This window comes from Belonocnema kinseyi, chromosome 2, assembly GCF_010883055.1.
Source record: "Belonocnema kinseyi isolate 2016_QV_RU_SX_M_011 chromosome 2, B_treatae_v1, whole genome shotgun sequence".
NCBI classification, from domain to species: Eukaryota; Metazoa; Arthropoda; class Insecta; order Hymenoptera; family Cynipidae; genus Belonocnema; species Belonocnema kinseyi.
Window position 1 is genome coordinate 60122391 of NC_046658.1, and position 22004 is coordinate 60144394.

The 22004-nt window shown below is 32.2% G+C and overlaps 1 protein-coding gene across 2 annotated transcripts in view; it reads right to left on the reverse strand.

Moving 5' to 3' along the window:
* LOC117167796 overlaps nt 1–22004 on the reverse strand; it is a 55514-nt gene that overhangs the window by 23414 nt on the left and 10096 nt on the right. Inside the window, exons 2-3 of one of the 2 annotated variants that reach the window (XM_033352990.1) lie at nt 13859–14327; nt 9713–9810 (exon numbers count right to left, since the gene is read on the reverse strand). In XM_033352990.1, the coding sequence (XP_033208881.1) occupies nt 9713–9810; nt 13859–14327 (567 nt within the window). Of the gene's footprint in view, nt 1–3310; nt 4537–9712; nt 9811–13858; nt 14328–22004 lie in introns of those variants that run through there. The other variant, XM_033352989.1, reaches the window with a different exon arrangement.

A 22004-nucleotide genomic window follows, 5' to 3' on the forward strand; every position in this document is an offset into this window, starting at 1 on the left:
AAAATCTCTATCCCTTCCACACACTACTCCTTTCCCCTGCCGAGTGAGTCACGCCTACCCCGAAAGGGAAATGGCTTAATGATGTAATAATAATAATAATAACTAAAAATCTGCCCGCGGCGCGGGCACAGTCGCATCGGTCGCTTTGCGCGTGGCTCGCTTCGTTCACAAGTTTTAGTGCGCCTAGAGCGCGCGTCTGTTTTAGATATCGCGTTTCGCGCTCGGATATTTATTCTTTGCACTTAAACTGTTTGAATCAAACTTTATGAAAAATATTTTTTTTAAATGCCAGTATTTATCTGCGTCTTCATATTCTGATTTTTCTACGTAATCAAATGTGCATAGTTAAAGATTAAGTTTCTCAAAGTTCTGTAGGCTTTGAGGTACACATTCAAATTGGAAAACCCGCGCTAAGCGCTCGATTTTGACAAACATTTTTAAATGTATATTTATTTTCTAAATGACCTCAAAATAAATAAAAAGTGCAATCCTTTTTTCAAACATTTCTCTCTATCTCTCGTTGCTATGCTAAAAATATAATTTTTTCTTATATTTACGGATAAAACAAAATATCCAAAATAAAAATATATTTTAATCTATCTCGAAAATATCTATATAAGTCTAAATCTAATCAAGAAATAGTGAATTATGTAAAAAATGGCTCTAAACATTTATTTCTATAAAATTACACAACAGCATGAAATTATTCGTAGAAAATTCGGCTGCTAATCTTTGAGCTCAATGAGAGGAAAAAGATTTCAAACGTGTGGATTCAAATTTTCTAACGGACTTTCTTTTTTATCGAAATGGAATAAGAATGTTGACTATGTTATTGTTTTTTAAAACACTATTATATATGACACACCCTAATGTAAACTGTAAAAAAATCTTATTTTATGCTTGAAAATTAGAATAAAAATATGTCTAATTTTACTTAAATCAAAACCAAATTTTATTTTTTTTATTAATGAATTTTTGTTAATGCATTGTCAAACTTCTTTGGAAATTATTCTGTAAAATTCGAACCAGAAAATTTAAAAAATGGAGTTTTTCGAAAATTATAAAAAAAATGTAATTGAATAATTTTATAATTTCATAGATTTTCTAATTAAAAGTTCATGCCTTTTTGTTAGTGATCTTATAATTTTGTATGCTCTCATTCTCGTCGTCAATTTTATAGGAAGGAAATTACCATTTTATAAAATTATATATATGAAACTAAAGCATTGTCTGACTCGATTTAAACTTTTACCACTGTTTGGTATTCCGTTATTCTGTACAACTTTCATACTTGATGTCAGATTTGATGGTTTCAATGTAACTGCACCCGATTGCACATTATATTTTAATTGTGCAATAACATTGACATCCGATATTTCAATAAATAATATTTTCTACCATTAATTAATTGGAATTATGGATTCATACCGATTGTTAATATTGCTAACAAATCGCATTCTACACTGAAAAAATGGTTTACGTGTCCCAGCTAACCATTTAGCTGGATTTTGTTTTCCAAGAGAATATAGCTGTATCGCCTAGATTTTTAGCTGTTTTAGCTAAATTTGCCACCTAGAAATTATATAGTTAATTTATATAGATGAAATCTAGATGGGAAATTTAGCTTGAAAAACTAGAAATCTAGGTGATACAGTTATATTATCTTGGTAGACGTAATCCAGCTAAACGATTAGATTAGATGTTAAGGGCAAAAGGTATTCAGAGAGGTGAAAACAAGAAAGATAAATAGAGGTTTTCTTGAACAGAGAACGAGTTGCCTCCAAACGATACAAACGATCATTGTTATTCCAATAACGGCTGAAGTTCTGCCGTCTTGACCTTCGACCTCTGCCTTTCCGACGACGAATCTCACGAACTGATTTACGTCTCTCAACTTAAAAACCTTTTTTGTTATAATACTTAAAATCGCGTCTTTTCCATGTTTAATGTTAAGTTTCTTCCATTTCTTCTTTCCACTCCATAATCGAAAATTAATCATTATTAACAAAGCCATATTTAGATAAAGACCCTTTCCTCGATCAAGTTTTTGCCCCTTCTGCTGTATGCAGAGGTAACTGTTCTTTACACACTTTGTACGGTTTCAATGTAATATTTTATTTGAGAAGGTTAACCTTAAAAAAATATATTGATTATCATTAAGGATTGGAAAAGAGATATATAAAAAAGAACCAAACAAAGAACCATCAAAGACACAGTGAATCTTACAATATTCCTCCACGATTTCCTATAATGATATAACGATTTTTAATGTGAATTAATCTACTATAATCGATTCTGATCTCAACTTCTTAAAAGATTAAAGTAGCAGATTGACTTTCCCGATGGGATTTTTTGCTCAAAGCAATAATAAATTCAAAATTCAAAAAACCCCATCGGGAAAGTCAATCTGCTACTTTAATCTTTAACGAAGTTGAGATCAGAATCGATTATCGTGGATTAATTCAGATTAAAAAGTATAGCGTCGCCTCCGGTTAAATTTGTCCACGGTGTAATGTCAATGAAGCGTTCACTCGTTAGATAATTGAGTTTAACAAAATGCGGAAGAAAATCAATACGTGAGGGAAATCCGTTTGACGTATGAAAATGAGCTGCGATAATAAACTTCAGAGAATCTTATTGTTTCTAAAGTAGCAGACATTTACATTTTTGTTTCTCCCGATTATCTTTATTTATACCTTATTTCTAATTTGTAAGACGTATTCAGAAATACGCAAACTTACTCGAAAATATTTATATATTTGACATTCAATCATTATTAATCTACGGTAGCGTCTTTCAAATAATTTGTTAATTTATTTATTATTTTTATGAGTCAATATATATTATTATAATAATTAGATATATTCTTTAAAAGTACTTTGGTGCAAAAATAAAATTCATAAGATGATACTTTGGAAATATAGTCAACATTTACACTGATAACTTATTAGTAGATATATTGAACACATTTGTAAGATTATATGTAGCTTAAGTTGTCAGATTTAAAAAAATATGTAGATCATATAAAAATAACATGAAAAATTATTTACCCCCTGGCAAAGAAAAATAGCATCTAACAAATAAATTTGTAAGCGTTTCAATCTTTGATGTAATTTAGGCTTCTTTGTTGAGCTTGTGTTATGATTTACAGACTGGCAACAAATCAACATTTTTCGTATAATAGCTGTTGTGACATATGGTACCATGATACACGTGATGTGACAACGTGAGAGCAGGCATGCGTTCATCAACATCGTTGATTAATGCGACGCTAATGAGACTTAATACCTTGTCAAGAGTTAGCATCTACCTGTGGGATATGCAGGTGGCAGCCTGTTGTATCTCACGCTGGCTTCGATCGCATTGGAAACTGGAGCCGCACCGTAGGCCGCATAAGCATTCATGTTTTCATAACTAAAGTGATGTTGCTGATAAAAGTGTCCGGCCCCCGTGTAAGGCTGCACGTAATTGCAACAATCCATTTTCTCTATTGTTTTCCGTATCTCCTCCACTTTTTAAACCTTTCTGCACCTTTCTGTACTTTTCTATTGCCTATGTCCTCATGAAGAGACAAGAACCACCACCTTACTATTTTATAACTATTTCCTAAACACGACTGACACTTTGTCACACTCTATTTTAGACCTTATATCTTCTAGAATTTATTATTCTCAAAGAAAATCTTCTAAATGGAAGAACCAGAAGTTGGCAACTTGATGTAGTCAATATCTTTACTGATAACACATCAGCGATCCAGGAAGACTTCGTTGGGACGACCGGGCACTAGGAAGGCCCTTCCGGAAGACCCTGCAGTGTCGGCCCACCAAGTAATTACAAAAGAAGTTCATTTTGAACTTAGTAGTTACAATACATCGGACACTAGGTATAGTTCCCCAGTCCACTGGAGCTCTCAGGTCTGAATTGTACCCAGAGACGATCTCGACGCGCTATGATGATCGCCATGACGATGTTGATGTATATACTCTATACCTCTCACGTGGCTGTTCACCAAACAAACCTCATCGACCCCCTTAATGCATAATCATAAAATTTCATCTCAAAACCTTATCGTCATTTAAAAAGTTAATTTGGAAAGCATATGATATGGAAACTGTTCCTGGTTCTTCTTTTGTTTTGAGAATGTTCTGATTAATGAAACCTTTTTCATGTAAATTCTTGCGCTGACACTAGAAACCTAATCCGTATTGACAATCCTCTTCTGATTTTAGAAATCTGTACTGTGTTTACAACGCTTTCTTGAATATACAATTGTATCACTTGTATCACACTGATGATACAAAAACAGCAGCTTGACAATAAAGTTCTCCGATCACACACTAGCAGCCATCTGTCTAATAATCTATCCGGATCCCAAAATCCTATTTTCATGTCCAGATCTTCTCCAGATTTAAGAAACTCCTCTTTTCTTTTTCGAATCGAACTGACAACACTCGAATCTATTTGTTTCTTAATTCCTCTCTGAAGTGGTTTTATGAGGTGCCAACTTGGAATAACAAATCAGGTGGGAAACAGCACACGATACCGCGCGTTGTCGAAGGTCGGTGGGTACACAATGCGGAGGACAGTACGACGAGAGGGACACACTTGCCGTGGAAGCTATATTGTGCTGGAGTCCGCTCTATATAGAACACGATAGCGGATAAGCGAGGGACAGAGAAGGAGAGTGAGGGAAGATGTGGGAGGATTGATGTGTGAGAGAAAGAGATGAGAAATAGAGGGAAAAGGAGAGTCTCTTGGGAAGGAATGAGTGCGAGGGAGAGAAAGAGAGAGAGGGTGAAGAGAGGTTACGTTGTGGCGCGCCGTCGCGCTTCTTGTTCGATGAAAACTCTCGCCTATCGGCGCTAGCGCCTAGTTTCTAGCGCCTGCTGCGCTGTCCACCCGGCACCACCCACCTATATCAATACATCGTCTATATATCTCGCTACCCGTGCAAAATCCTGTATATTCATCCTGACCAGGCGTGAGAAGTACTCTCAAAAATAAGGACCGAGGAAGATGGTGTAATTTTGGATGGTTGTTGTTCAGTTTTTAGCAGAGTTTTTTATCATATTTTACTGATTGTTCTTGGCAGTCACTTATGTCTCAATGGATGTACTAAAACTTCAATCATAAGAACTTTTCAGATCAGATTTTATGATACCTGTGTTTATAGTTTTTTATGATATGATGTGATTGTTGTTGTAGGTAATTATACTATATTATATCAATGCAAGATCAATGATCTATACCTGTTGTATATCTATAAAAAAACCATCTATAAAATAATTATACATAAAAGAAAACATGGAGCAAAAAAGTTAGTTCTAAGTATCATACCTTTTAAGACCAACAATATTAATAGCGTTCTTAGAATTACAAGTCTTTAACAACAAATATCTTTAAAAAAAACTTAGATACAATAATCATCAATTTTGTACTGACGTTTTGTTGTTTTTGAAAGACGATTTATGAACAGCAGATTAATTAGGAGCTTAATAGCAAGTGGTTTTTGTCAGCAGCAACTATCGATTTGAAAATAGGTCGTTGCTATTGTTGATGATTACTGTCAGGGACGATCGACGCTAAATATGACTTTTATTGCGGATTGAAATTACAAGAATAATTAGGTTTGTTCAAGTAATCAGTTGACGGTTATAGCTGTGGTTTTATTGCACCCAAAAAAGGTCAGCCTAAAAATAAAGGGTTCAAAGAAAATGTGTTTATTTTTTTACAGAGATGGCTTATAATTAGATTATAAATTGCTTAGTCAGTATTGACTGACTGAACTTTTGAATAAGAATAATAAACTTAACCCTAACCGGATTAATGCACTCACATTATGGCGAGTGCATTTCACGACCCACTAGATGCTTGCAGATGGCTCAATCGTTCAGAAGATAGTCGTTTTTGATGGCGCTAGTCATTTTTCATGGAACATGTATGATGACCTACATCTAGGCTGCTTATAATATTAGCGAAATGTCGTTTAAGTGTCATACAGATTTACAGAATTTCAATAATTGATCATTGTAGTTCCAAAATACTTTTCTATTACCTAAAATACCCTTGAATATCATACTCTACATCCCCAGCAATTAGAACTGTTCAGTGCTCCTTAGATAATTAAATAATATCAGAGGATTAGTTCATGCTTTCATATTTCTCTATTACGCTTAAAATTCTAGGGAAATTGATCTCTATATTCACTGGTAAATCCCATGGATTGTATGATGGTCTATTCACTTTGTGAACATTGAATTAGATGACCTATTACATTGAGGCTGGTTAATAGTTTAAAGGAGTTCCTTGGTTGTATATTACCTTTCAGTGACTTACATGATAAGACATGCTCTTCACTCAAGATCCATAACAGTTCATATAATGCTGGAAAATCGTATCTAGGATCTTTCATCGTGTTAATGCAGAATCGATACTTTCGTTATTGAACACATTATGGAGAGTATCGATTTCGCTTTTACTTAAGTAGAGATTTTATGGTGGAAGTGTTCTTAGGTAAAGATGCAGTGAAGCTCATGGAATGTGCTATCTATATTATGTTGGCGTCTACTTGAAGCATATTGGTAGTTTCATATGTTCAATATAAATTTTGGATTATTTTTACAGATAATTGTTGTTAGGAATGATTATGCTAATTATTGTTTTAATCTTACTTTTGTTTCGAAAACTACTAAAAAAAAAATCTTTCTTTTTTATAATAGATGATGTACTGTTATAGTTGGTAAATGTTACGAATGAGTGGTTATATATTATATTTGCTATTGCTAATTGTTGTTGGTTATAGAAGATGTCTCTTTATAAAGTTCGTTAACGTAAGGTGCTATAGATGGTTTTCATTACATAGGATCTTATAAATGGAATACGTTATACATGTTCGTCTTTTCAGATGATTGTGGGTTATCATAAAGGGAATCTGTTAAGAATGGTAGTTAGAGATAATTGTGATTATTGTTGCGTTGCTAAATATGTGTTTTGTTATAGATATAGATGGTCGTTGTTACAGCAGATGTGTTTTGAAAATAGTTTTGTTGGTAAACTTGGTTTCTGGTTAAGGATGATTGTCGATACAAATCGTATAGGTAACTTCTAAAAATATGATTCTTATTATAGATGCGGTTATGGACAACAGATGATTTTTCTTCGAGACAATTGCGGTTTCCGAAACCATGCAATAAAACTCTACTTTCAAAAAATCTACATTTTGATCCATTTCTGACTCCTTACACTGACTTTTCCAATAGATAATATCTGGAGCCCCATCTAAGGTATCGTCAGTCTGTTCGATCCTCCTTTTCCAAACACTTTGCTTTCTCTGAGGGAGTTGGGTTGAGCTAGAACCAGTATTGGCGAGGATGTCGATGCAGGTGCACATGTCAGTGGAGTATTCCCCGGTGGATGAGCGCGTATATGTGAGGAAGGGAGAAAAAGAGAGTGTCTGAGAGAGGAAGAGGAAGAGAGAAAGGTGCGTGGCAGAACCGTGGAGTCGCGTCGCAATCAATACCTCTGGCCCCCGACCCCCGTCACTCACCCGGCAACCTCCGCGAAAATATTCCCTCCCTCAACCCCCTTGGTGCCACGAAACACCCCACAGCCCCCACTGAACCTCCGTTCTCAAACCTTCCCCTATTCTCCTCTTTTACTCCCCCCTCGTCACACCCTGTCAACCATCCCTATGTTCTTTCTACTTATCGGACTCACTTATGTTACCAGGGTATTGTTACCGTCACTGAGATTCGAAGAGAAGACTGAGAAAACGAAGCATCTGAGAAAGTTTATTGGAGATGCTTGGAAAACGTTGCGTTCTTTGGGGGTCCTAGCTATAATAGGGGTTGGTTTGTGAGTTTAGATCGTAAATTGGGTTAGTGAGGTCATACTAGTATCGACATACGCAGAAGGCAAGTTAGGGTATTATTACATATATGGTAATAAGGGAAAGGAGATAAAAAATAGTTTTCTTATAATTGCTAAAGATCAATATTTGTTAAATGAATAATTCTGAAGACAAAATTAAAAAAATATACAAAATTATGACCTATGGGGGGAACAATCGCCATTTTTCTCTGACATTCCTTTCATTTGATGCATTTTTTTTCTTATAAGTATAAATGAGAGAAAATTCAACTGAATTGAGGAAACTTGACTAGGATCAAATGGTGCTCATTGTGGTAATTTTTACCTGATACAAATTAATTGAGCGTTTTTCATTGAAATGAAGTGACTGATTCATTTCGACCCTTTTGATCAACTTCACCCTTGTTGACAAGACGGTAATTTCACTCTTGATGAAAGCATATAGGAGTCTTAAAAGAGGGGTTGCTGAAAATTCTTCAGACTAATGAATTCGGTTTTGCAGAGTCAGTAATTTTTTTCAACTTGAATAGTTGGGCAACATTTAATATGGTACTTATATCAGTTTGTAGAATGTTTGGTAAAATTTTAATTTAATCTTAATGATAGTTAGCTCTAAAACGAAACATTGCATTTAAATAGAATTTTCGAGTTTTTTTTAACAAAATAAAATTGAAAAGTGCTGGTTCGAATGTTATAAAAGCGATGCAATTGAAATAGCGGCGTTTTTCCGGTATAAAAGTGCATCAAAGTGGGATCGATAGCAGTATCGCGCAGAGTCGATGACTCGCATCAAGTTGAGGAGAGCGTCAAGCTTGGCGTAATTACTCCAATCGATTCCCTTCGTCGCCTTCGTGAGGCTGCAATGGAGACTAATCTTGTGAAAGTAATTTTCAGTGGTGGTCCCATCGATTTACTCTAGTTTACATGCGTCGCCAGACGAATCAACGTTTCGAAAGAATCGTGTCTGTCTGCGAGCTTTACCTTGTACGCCTTAGCCGAGGCTGATATAGGGAGCGCGTATTGATTTTGGTCTGCATTGGTGAAGCGGTTAAAAATGTTGAACGGCACAAAAGCGACATGCCTTTGACAACTTCTCGCCTCTTGAATCCAGAAAAATTCATGAAAAAAAACATTTTACTACTGTGAAATGACAAGATGGGTGGCCCATTTCATCATGACGAAATTCGTTATAAAATTTTCATATAGAACCTTCGGAATTTGAAATTTTCTATATAAATAATTTTTAAATGAAAATTCGGTATGGAAATTCTCTTTAGAAAAAAACTGATAGAATTTTCGTATCGAATTTCCATAGAATATTTCTATCAAATGTTTTGCACGGAATATTTACAAATAAGCAAATTTCATATTTGATTTTCATGTGAAATTCCGTGTTGAACAGATTCCTTTTATTTGGAATTTTTCTGAAAAAATCGTCTTAAACTTTCACAGTTCATAGAATAACTTAATTGTTTTCCGGACAATTTACAAAAATTCCAAACAACTTACAAATTTCAGATGAACTGTACACAATTCTATCGAAATGGCAAATAAATAATAAACGGAGTTGAGCTTGCCCCCCACAAAAATTCCTTATAGTATTTTTGCGAAGAATTTCCCGTTGCAATATTTTTATGCAATTTTTAAAATGGAAATTCCATATGCAAATATTCTTCATGGAATTCACAAAAGAAAATTCTCTCCGGAAATTTAGCAGAATCATTGAAAATTGCTTGGAATATCAATAGAATATAAAAAATTGCGCAAGAAATATAAAAACATTTCTATAAAATACGGGTAAATCAGAAAAATGGAATGTTGAACAGAAGAATTTTTGACTTACCGGGATATTTTCTCTTATGTTCTGCATCCACTTCTCGTGACATGGCGAAATACTTTTCCTTGACGTCCTTTGACATATTCTTCCAGAGAACTCCCAACCTATGGGTGTAATAGATTATTAGAGCAAAAAACAGTATTTTATTGAAGGAAAAATCATAATTTAGTTGAAAAAGAGTATTCAAGTGGAGTTTTTAAATTTAAAATAGGTAGTTACGTACTGCAATGAGAAACAAAAGGATACCAGTAATACAGCTTTGCAGGGAAGACGCGTCCTTTTGTTTTTCAAAAGTGCAAAGGTTTCATGTTGTTTGAAACAGCGTCTTCAAAAGAAAATAAAGCATTGTTATATCAAAGAAAATCTCAGACATTGTTTATGATTTACAATTCTCGGTGACGTAACCGTTTTTTATATATTTGTCTGTTAGAACCTTCAGCAAAGTAAAAACTTCGGAAAATAATTTTTTTGCATCCATTTTTTTAATTTACTTTTTTTGGCTTAAGAAGGTATTCCGTGTATTTTTTTTGAAAAAGTTTAATTTGATTGAATATGATTTTTATACCAATTTCGTGATATTTTGATCAAGGAATTTCAACAAAAGGTTTCTTTATTTTTGTGCGAAAATTTCCTCGAAATTCTATGACAATAACAGAGAAATTTGAAACGAATTGACGGAAACTAAGAATTCTATCACGAGGTTCGTGCGAATTCTTATAATATTCTTCTTTCCACTTAAATACTATTGATATAACATATTTTTACTTTAGACATAGTTCTTCTTCATAAACTTTCATTTTATTCTGCAATTACAAGTTTTATGTAATTTAAATTTTCATACTAAAATTATCTCAAATACCCTAAAATACTCATATAAAATTCCACTGCAAATCAACTGGAATTTGGCATATTCCCTTGAAATCAACTGGAAATTTCAGATATTTTTTTTCGAATTGTTGAACTATTTCCTAGTAATATTTACAGAATTCGACAGAAATTTATAGTAAGAACCTTATAGAAGTCTTCCACAGTGAGATTAATGAAAACTTACAGTAATTAGATTTCGGAAATTATTTTGGAATATTTTTATTTTTCGACGAATATTGCTATATAAATAAGTAACACATTTCCTAAATTGATTTTGAAATTTAGTGTAATCGGTGAAATTGATATATAATTTTATAGTTTACAGATAGAATACAATCTTGATCGAATTTGACGGTTATTTCCACGAATTTTCCCGCAATAATTTTGAAAAGAAATTCCAAACTATTTTCGTATAACTTTCTTCTTATATCACCTGAATAATTTCTTTTGAATTTCCATAAAATTCCCTTAGAATCATCCATCTTGAAATACTCGATGTAAACCAATTTTTTAGAAATAATTTCATGGAACTTTAAGTATATACGATAAATTTCAATCGCAAATTCTATTGTGAATCTTCTAAAATTGTGAATTAAGTTATAAAAGAAAGTTCAAATTCAAATAATTTAAGAAATAAACTACATCAAGAGTACGTAATATAGCAACAGCCTTGCTACAATGTGGAATGAGAATTGTGGAAAAAATGCACTAGGAGACTAGGGTCTCAAAAAACCAAATTTTTTTGGTTTTGATCACGTTCAAACTTTTTTTATCAAATAAAAATACACGTTAATTTTTCACCAAATTCAACAAGTAGAGGGTGCGTGATAAAAAGCATTGAGGTCTTTTAGAACACCCTGATGGAAGTCTTACACGAATTTGTATTTTTATATTTATTAGTATATACTAAATGACAGCTTTATTTGCCAGGTGAAAATATATACGTGGAACTCTGTGTGGAATCTCAATTCAAAATTTATTCTATATTTTATACTTAATATATGAATTATTTTTACGCTAAGCAAGATTCCCATTTTTTTAAATGATTTCCAGTGAGTTGAGTGGAATTCTACAGATTGTAACAGATTTTAAGGTGTTTCAAAGGGCTGCGAAGTATTACAAAGAATTAAACCTTTTTAATGAATTCAAAAAGATTTCAAACACTTTGTAGATATTCCATGATATTCAAATAAATCTCAAAATGTTTTAGGGCATTATAAAAGTTTTAGTGTATTTCAAGCAATACAAAAGAATAACGCGATGTTTCACAGATATCCAATGATTTAAAAAGATTTCAAGAGTATAAAGGAATTACCTGATACAATTATAGAGCGAATCTCTTTTTTCAAAGGATTTTACAACATTTCAAGGGACTTCAAAAAGTTTAATCAGATTACAAGAGATTTTACGTTGTTTCAAGTGATATCGAAGGATTTCGATGGAATTTTAGGGATTTCAAGGAGTTATATGGAATTTAGATCGATTTCCGCGGATTGTAAAGGATGTTAAGAAATTTTAAGAGATTTAAAGGAATTTTAAAAGATTTCGAGATATTCCAAAAAAGTAACGGAATTTTTAAGAATTTTAAATATATTTCAAGAGATACAGAAGTATTTCACTAAATATTTTAAGGACGTCAGACAATTTTAATGGGATTTCGAAGATTTTAAGGGATTTTTGAGGTTTCAAGAAATTTCACGAGATTTAAAGGGATTTGAATGCTTTCATGGGATAATGGATTTTTAAGGATTTCCATGGATTTTAAAGGAATATAAGGAATTTCTATAGGATTTGAAAGATTTCTAACGATTTCAGAGATTTTAAAGAGATTTCGCGAAATCTCGAAGAATTTGAGAGGATGCTGGCAATTTATAAAGGATTTCAAGGGATAATTTAGACGCCCACTCCCCAAAGTAAGGATACGTAAAATTTTCCGGATCCCTCACTATAAAGACTTGCGTAATTAATAGACAATCCCAATATCTTCATATTAGTAGGTATCAATCCCTAAGTCTGGCTGGAGATAGTATCTACGCGGGATTTTACGTAAATATTTTCACGTGGAATTCCACGTGGAATGTTTCAAATTACCTTTTGGATTTACATGTTGCTTGACACATTCACGTGTTGTTTTCACGTAGATTTGCTCGTGGAAATCTACGTGGAATTCGATGTTGATTTCCACGTACATATTTTCATCTGGGGGCCTTGTGTATTGCATCAACATTGTAGATTACAGCTATATTGCAAAGCAACTTTGCGTGTTTTTTGTGTACCAAAATTAAAATCTTCCAAACGAGAAGAAAATTGTGCATCAAAATAGTTGCAGTGCAGAACTAGATAATCGAAATCACCGTTAGAAAATAAAACAAGCTGTGTTTTCCGACCTGAAGTTTTCCTGAATTACGACCAAAAATGTATTTAAAAAATATTCAGCTTCGCAAAACAGAATGTGGAAGTTTACAATCTCAAAGTGGCAGGAATATGTTGGCATTGAACATAATTTGCCGATTTCGTGTAAATGATTAAAGAATTTGGACGTTCAAATTTTATTAGTTTTAAATATCGTCTTTGGATAGCAACTAAAAATCTATTTTCCATTTAAAAAAATAGTACAAAACTTGTTTCGAGATATATGGAAGCTGAATACGAATAAAAAAGTTCCCATAAAAAAAATTATTCTGTTCCATGAAAATAAATATTTGTGTGACAGTATTGCACTGTAAAATACGAATTATAAAGAGAAGAAAAGTATATGTTTACTTATCAATAAATAATAATAATTTTAAGTGTTATTATTTCTGTTTGCAAGGTAAACAGTCAAGTACAAAAAATAATCCTTATAAAAGTGGCTTTTTGTAGAAAATGAAGATTTAAGATTTTAGGCTGGAATTTGATTGACACTTTGGTGCTGAACAAAGTGGCAAATAGTTTCATTTAAGAGATTTTTCTTTGAAACAAAGCGCTTTATTATTTTATTATGTTAACAAACTTTAAGAAAGAAAAATATAGTCAGAAAAAGGTTTAAAAAAGGGCACGAGGTTCGAAAATTAAAAAAGAAGAAGAAGATGGGAGAAAAGTACAAAGTCAGCTATTTGGTTTTTCTTTGCCAATATTTTTATTTTACTATATTAAAAATAAGATTTCGAACAAATTCTCTTAACAAAGTATGTATTAGACTTCTTAAGAATTTTGTATAAAAAAAGCTCATTTTCGGACAAATTTTGTTTATCTGCTTCTGTACTGCAACCCTTCAATTATTATTGTGAAAAGAAAGAGACTAGCCTAACACTGATATCCTTATTGGATTCTCTGGGATTTTGGAGTGCCAATTTCTTCCTCCACTCATTTGCAAATAGCATAAATGCATTTGCTGGTCTGGGAATTTTCTGTTTTCCCGGGACATTGCTGGCGCATTTTCCGGCAGTGCGGTTGAGGTCAATTGGTATCTGTCGGTGAACTTGCACCTGCACATAGTTTGTTGAGAGTTCCCGTGTTCGCGGTACCTTAGCCTTCGGTTGAAGACATATTTGCTGCCTCTTTGTCGCCCTGTTGCCATTGCTTACGTTTGTGCTTCTCTCCGTCAAAACACCAATCAGCTGATCCGGCGGGGCTGCACTCGAAGTGGGGGTGTTGACATTGCAGTTGCTGGCCTGTACTTGTGCATGGGCACTTGCAGTAGCATTACCGCTCTCGCTTGATACGCGAGAAAGTCCTGTAGATTCCTGCGATGTCTCCTGCTGGACTTGAGATGCTGCGATCAATAAAATTCAGATTTACAGTATGAAATTTCACTTGTGCAACAATTTATATTTTAAAGTGTCTAATGTAGGGTTGCTCAATATAAAGACACACATTAAAAAAACTTTATTAAGCATAAAAGGGACATATGATTTTTTCAGACATTTTTTTGATAACGGAATGTAAGTTACCTTTGAGGTTGAACCACCCCTAAACGTCCAAAAATCGTATTTTCTCTTATATTGTATGAAATACATTCTTTTTTCTTAGAAATCTTTAGCAGCAATTAGGAAATTGTAAGTAAATAAAAAACTGTAAAATCAATTCATTTTCGAAAACCAGAGTTGGAGGGTCGAGCCATTTTGACGAAACTTGGTGAAATTTGGTGTTGTGTGAGTTAGGTTTGTGGTTAAAATAGTTTTTCAAACTTTATAACGTTTAGGGAGATTTTGAATTTTGAGACCCGGCCTTTTTATAACTACATACTAGGCAGTCTGATAAGTCCCTGAAAAATGAAACACGGGGACGTTTTTTTGGCTAAATTCGCTTTTATTTTTCAACATATTCTCCTTTTAGGTGGATACAGCGAGTCCAACGATTTTCTAACTTTTTGATACCGTCCGAAAAGTACTCGATCGGAAGGTCTCCAAAATACGACTCAGTTTCAGCTATGAGCTCCTCATTTGAGTAAAAACGCTTACCGGTGAGCCATCTCTTCAGGTTAGGGAACAAGTAATAGTCGCTGGGCGTCAGGTCTGGTGAATACGGTGGCTGAGGAACCAATTCGAAGCCCATTTTATGCAATTTTGCTTGTGCAACTAAGCATGAATGAACAGGCGCATTGTCGTGATGATAAAGCGGTTGTTTCTTCTTCAAATGCGGTCGTTTTGCGGCGATTTTGATTTTCAATCGGTCCAATAATGATGAATAGTATACTCCGGTTATGGTTTTACCTTTTTCAAGATAGTCCACGATTATGCCATGTGCATCCCAAAATACGGAGGCCATAACCTTTCCGACCCATTGTTGCGTTTTTGGACGCTTCGGAGCACTTTGTCCCGGTGGAACCCACTGTTTTGCCTGTTACGTTGACTCAGGAGTGTAGTAGTGGATCCAAGTTTCATCCATGGTTATGAATCGGCGCAAAAACTTGGTCGGCTTACGCGAAAATAATGCCAAATTCTGCTGGGAAGTTGTCACACGAATTCGTTTTTGGTCCACTGTGAGCAAACGCGGCACCCATCGCGCGCAGAGCTTCTTCATGTCCAAAACTGAATTTACGATATTGCCCACACGTTCCAATGATATGCCTACAGCATTAGCTACCTCTCTCAATTTCATTTTGGGATCATTCAACATCATATCATGGATTTTTTCGACATTTTCTGGTGTAGTGACCTCTTTTGGGCGCCCAGATCGTTCAGCATCAACTGTGCTCGTACGGCCACAACGAAACTCGGTAAACCACTTCTGAATTTTTCCAATCCACGGTGCAGAGTCCGGGTAATACTTATCCAGCTTGTCCTTGGTCTCGGATATCGTTTTCTTGCGAAGATAATAGTGTTTGATCAAAACTCGAAACTCAGATTTTTCCATATTAAAAAAAAACTCGGAGGTTAGTCGCTTCTCAGTGCTGTAACTTGTAAATGCGTAAACATAAATGGCTAAAGTTTTGACAGGCGTCATTTGAAGGATCAAGCTCGACGAAAATGGTTCACATTAGTGAATAATAATGCCATCTCTTAGAATTTTCAGGTACTTATCAGACTGCCTAGTATCACCTAAACTTGCTTGGTTAGTCGTCTCAAATTTTTGAGGCGACTATTTCATCCCCCTTTTCCACTGGCTGAATTTTTCGGGACGTCTAGACGTACCCATTTTTTTACTATAAATATTATTATTTTTTTTAATTTTCTGTATCGATTAAAAAAAATCTGAACACTATAACTTCCGATATATTAATTATCGGAAATATTAATTTCTTATTGCGGCCGCATGGCCTCACTATCCACTCACACCGGTCCACAACCGACACAGTGTCAGTGGGACAAGATAAAGAAATAGTTCAAAACAACTTTTCGACGCAATTAGAAACGAATTTTAGTTTTTTAGGAAAAATTAAGAATTGTTATGCATTGATGTAAAGAAATCATAATATCGAATAGTAAAAATTGTGGATTGTTACTACATAACTTATTATATAAAAATAACCACACTAAGAATTTATTTATATAATTTGTTTTTTAAACCTAAAATATAATATAAAATGACTCATTTTCATGATAAATTACAGCTTGTCGATAAAGTAAGTAACTTTATCATCAAATATTACTTTAAAAATAAAAAATGTACAATATTCACTATTTGATATCATGATTGAATTGTAACGAATAACATTCCTATATAATTGTACGCTCCGACAAACCCCTGTGCATTAAATCCAAAAGATACTGAACGTAGACAATTGTTTTACAAAAATATAGAAGAAAAAGGACTAAATCTATATTTGTTTGCTGTTTTCGTCAACATAAAGGTTGAAAAATCGAAAATTCAAGAATTTCTTGCCGATGTCAATTTTAAATGGAATTATAGATTTTTATTTTTAAAAAATCAAAATTCGGTTAAGAATTGAATTTTAAAACTTATTTTGAATTTTTTGGCAAACCGTGCCGTTCGTTGCGCGTGGAGAGAGGCGCGGCGGCCACACTAAAAAATTAATATCTCCTGAAGTTACAGAGGTCTTACATCACTTTTTTTTTAATTTTTAAAGAAAATGATAAGGAATAAAAATATTTATATTAAAAAAAAGTATAAAATATACTTTTGAGCAAAAAATTGAAGAACAAAAATCTGTTGAGCCTCTTCTGACAAAAATGGTTTTTAAATTACATTAAAATGACCTATACATTATACGTTACGTCTGCACAATCCTGTCATTATCTGAATTTTTAAATTTTTGGAAAATCATTTGAACCATAAACTTTTATCACGCAAAACTCAAGTTTAACTATAAGTTTCATTAAAATCGCTAAACTACAGGATTCGAGATTCATTCAAAACCTTGAAAACAAAACTTCTTAATTTTATTTTTTTAACCACTGACATAGAAAAAAAAACTAAAAAATTAAATTTTGATCGCCATACGAAGAGCTTCAATTTGAGACATCCTTGAGGAAAATCGCGCTAATATAAAAGGTTCAAACATAGGGGTCTGAAACCCAAAATTTTCTCAATTTACATATTTTTAACTACTTATAATAAAAAATTAAGTTCTTTATGACGACTCTGCATTGCTAAGAGCTTCAATTTGAGTTATCCTCGAGGGCAAAAAACCTCTTTCAAGATCTTATTATATATTATAAATAAAAGAAAATCAATTAAAGAACAAAAAGAAATAGAATTATCGACCTCCTAGGTTAGACCTAGGTTTATACATGCATAGGTTAATGTCTGCCTAATTTTTTTTTACTCAAAAACAATAAATTAATGTTTACTAAATTTGACGAATAATGTAGTATTTTTAACAAAAATAGTATTGCATAGTTAAAAAATCCAATAAAAAAAATTTATAACATTTTATTAAAGCGGGTAAATTTTTTTATCTTTAATTTAACGGATTTCATACAAATTGCGCAAGCAGAAGACTTAGAAAATATTTTAAAATACCTAGCATTACATTAGTAGTAAATAAAACCGCGACGTCTACGGTTTTTACGCTTTGGGTGTTATATGTCACAGAAGGATGGCTTTCGCCATCTATACAATTAATTATTAAATATTTTCAGAGAATACGATATTATGGACAGTGGCCAAAAATCTTTAATTTCAAAATTCCCTGATTATTCCCTGAAAATTTGTTATTTTCCCTGACCATTATTATTCAAATGCCAGTATTTTAACCATGTAACATTTTTAACATAGAATTTTTAATAAACAGAGTAAAATAATTTCAGATAAATTTTAACTAAAATTCTTTATTTCAACAAAAGAATATTGTTTTGCTACCATTAAAAATGAATTTTCAATTCAAAAGAACGAATTGTCAACAAATCAGTTGAATTTTCGAACAAAAACTATTACTCTTCAACAAATGAGTTAAAGTTTTACAAAAATAATTACATTTTCAATAAAATAGTTTAATTTTTAACTTTATTGTTGAATTTTCAACATTGGGACAAAAAAGAATTTTTACTACATGCTTAATTCTATCGAGAAAAATTAAAGTTGAATCAAAACCAGTTGCATTTTAAAAGTAACATTTTTTGTTTAGGATATTTGGCAATTGTTTAATCAATTTCTTCATTCTGTAAATTGTAAAAAGATATTATTTTCTGTAATTATTAACACAGGTTATGTATATGTTAATAGTGATATTTTTTGTGAAAAACAGTTTGCAATTGTTTATAGAATTAATATCACTTGCTTTTTTCATAGAAAAGATAGAGAAAATTCTAGTAATTCCTAATCTCTTGCACTATGTCGCTTATTAATCAGTATTTTATTTTATCAACGAAATAAAACAAAAAAATGTTTAAAAAAATGATTATTGTTTAAAAAAATTAGGGTATAAATTCTGAAATAGAAAAATGCTGAATAATAAGCGTCATAGTGTAAGCCTTACAATATGTCGGTTTCCTATGAAAAAGTGCAAGTGAGTGAATATTAATTGTTTCAATAATTGCAAACTATTTACCGCAATAAATATTGCTATTAGCATTCATTGACTGCATTAATAATTCCAAAAAAAAATTTATTGTTTAAACCAATTAAAGTAGTCTACATATTTCTATGACAATGTTTATGTTCGTTGTTCGCTTTAGGCGCAAATAAATTGACAACAATTAAATTCTTTCAAACGTTTTTTTAGTGAACGATGAATAAATAATGAATGAATAATCTGTACTCTATATAGCCTATACCAAATATTGTTCACAAATTATCATATGATTTAACACAATTCCCTGATTACGTTCATCATTTTGTGCCGAATCAACTGTTTGAAATTTGCCTCTACCTAAAGTCAACAGCAAATATCAATAATCTGAAAGAAATATAATTTGATGGTCAATAAAACTCCCCAGTGATTATTATTTAAATAATTGTAAACTTTCTTTCACAAAAAAAAGTACTTCCTTGCGTTTGCGTTATTATTTGTAGAAAGTAGTAAATTATTAACCTTTACATTAAAAAAAAGTAATTTAAATAAACAAAAATTGTTTAAATAATTACCAAATATTTTTAAAAAGAATTATTCTGTTTGAAATTAATCAACTGTATCGTTTATCCCGAAAAATAATAATTTTTCACGATTTCCAGGTGAATAATCTATTGCTTACAGAAATTATATATTGTTTCAGAAAATCAAAATTAGTTTTAAAATACTTGAAAACTTGTCACTTATCGATACAAAATTATTAATGTTGAAAAAGTTCCAAATATAGTGCAAATAGAGAACGAATTTGCAAGGACATTTCACAAAATATAATATCTAATGGTCAATTTCTTTATGCTTTAGTGTTAATTGGTTTAGTTATATTTAGGAAATGGACTATGGACATTAGGGTGGCAAAGAAAACCAAAACCTGCATTGCTTTTGGGGTCATGGCTCAATTTTTGAAGTATCTAAAAAAAGAAAATGCTTAATTTTTTTGATCAGACAAAGTCTAGAAGTTCCAACTAACCCATTAGTTTTCCCATTGAAAATAGGTGGAAACCCTCCATTTTTGTTAATATGAGACTGGAAAACGTACATTTCAATAAAGCGAGGGCAAATTACAGGTACTTCTTAAAATCAGTTCCTCGAATGTGGCGTATGTATTGAAATTTTATTTTTACCCCCAAACTCCTTCGAGCAATTTTTGCACATTTTTCCCTCAAGCTATTGTTACTCTCAGAGTGAGATAAACTAATTATAACCTTTTTAGTAAAGGCCATATCAAACCTCAGTGCGGTAGCGTACGTAGTGAAACTTTCTTCACGTTTCTTTTCCTTTCTTTCGATATAAAACTTTGATAAAACACTATTTTGACAGATTTAAGGTTATTTATTTTGAATTTACAGACTTAATTGTCAAATATCACCAAATGACTCATAATTTGGTTTGTATTCTTTCTAAACATTTATCTTTCCCGAAAACATCTAGAACCTTTCATTCCCCTCTGCTGGGAAAGTTCAGTTTTTAAGAACGTTCCAAAATTCCTACAAAAAAATCCAACAAATTAAAGCCAAGTTTAAATCTAATTCATGACATTATACTGCTAAAATAGCTGTAAAAGGGTCGACGAAGTTAATCAGTAAATTTACCAATAACAGATTAAGTTAAGTGATTGTCAGTCACATTAACCTGACAATTAAATTGTTTATTTTTGTAACTTTAAAATAAATTTATCGCAATTTCAGTTACTGCATCTAAAATTTGAATTAAATTTTCGTTTAAGAAAAGGTGCCGTGAAGGTTTATTTCACTGAGAATAATTTTTTTTAAATAATTGAAAACATTCTCTGATTTAATTCAGTGATCTCGTTGGTACTGATTTTTCAATAAGATAGACTGATAGTGTAGTGAAATTCACTGACTTGAAATTTAAACTCACTAAATAATCAGTGCGAAAAGGGTATTTGAATGAAAACTGACTTTAAAGTAAAAAATCTACTAAAATTACAATGGTGGTTACTCATTCACAATCAAATTTCACTGATTTAAACTAAGATATCATAAAAAGTACTATTCGCACAACGTGGCATTCAACTTAATTTAAAACTAGATATCCTCTTAAGCAATCATTTTTCTGTATATTTTACAGAAAATACATGAATATTTTAAAACATTCCATAAGATTTGCAAAATTTTCTGTAAGAATTACAGTACATAACAGTCGACATAAAAATGTATGTAGTCACTTCATAAAAGTTTTATATTTAGGCAGTGAGAACTTAGCGAATATTCAGTAATAATGGCTTTGAATTATTAATAAGTGAATTTGTCTGATTAATCGAGGAAAGCCATTACTAATTTCATTCATATAACCACTTGGATGTTTAAAATAATTTTTAATAAGAAAATGGAAGTTCTCTGCAAAAATTAAGAATATTAATATGAAGAAAATAACTGCTACTCACTTTTTTCATAAATGATCATAAACATATTATTAACATTTTAGAAATTTAAATTATATTAAAATAAATATAAAATCTTATTTAACATCCAATAATCAAGTTCATGTGCCGAATTACTGAAAATAAAACCAAAAACACAACAACCAAATTTGGACAAACAACATAAAATGTTCCTATTGTAATTTGAAAAAAGATAAAAATTTTCCTAAAAAACATTCTTTGTTTAGTCAAAAAATAAAAAAGTGGAAAGAAAAATGAGAAAACAACTAACCAAATCCACTTCACCCGAGTAAAAATGCTTCGACTTGGTTTCGATTTGAATTGCCCTAAATCAAGACATGCTGAAGACGAAAAGTTCGACTTGAGCATGTCTCAGTTTCGAGAAGGAGCCAGACTTCAATGTCTGTCTTGGATACAAGTTTCTATGCCTTGAACACATATATTTATGTCTTGAGTCGAATTTGTATGACTCCAAGAGGAGCGGTTAATAACGTTGAGTTTATACCTGTCCTAATAAAAAGGGTCATTCTGACTGTCATAAAAGCTAATCTTTGTTATGAATTAACAATCTTGCA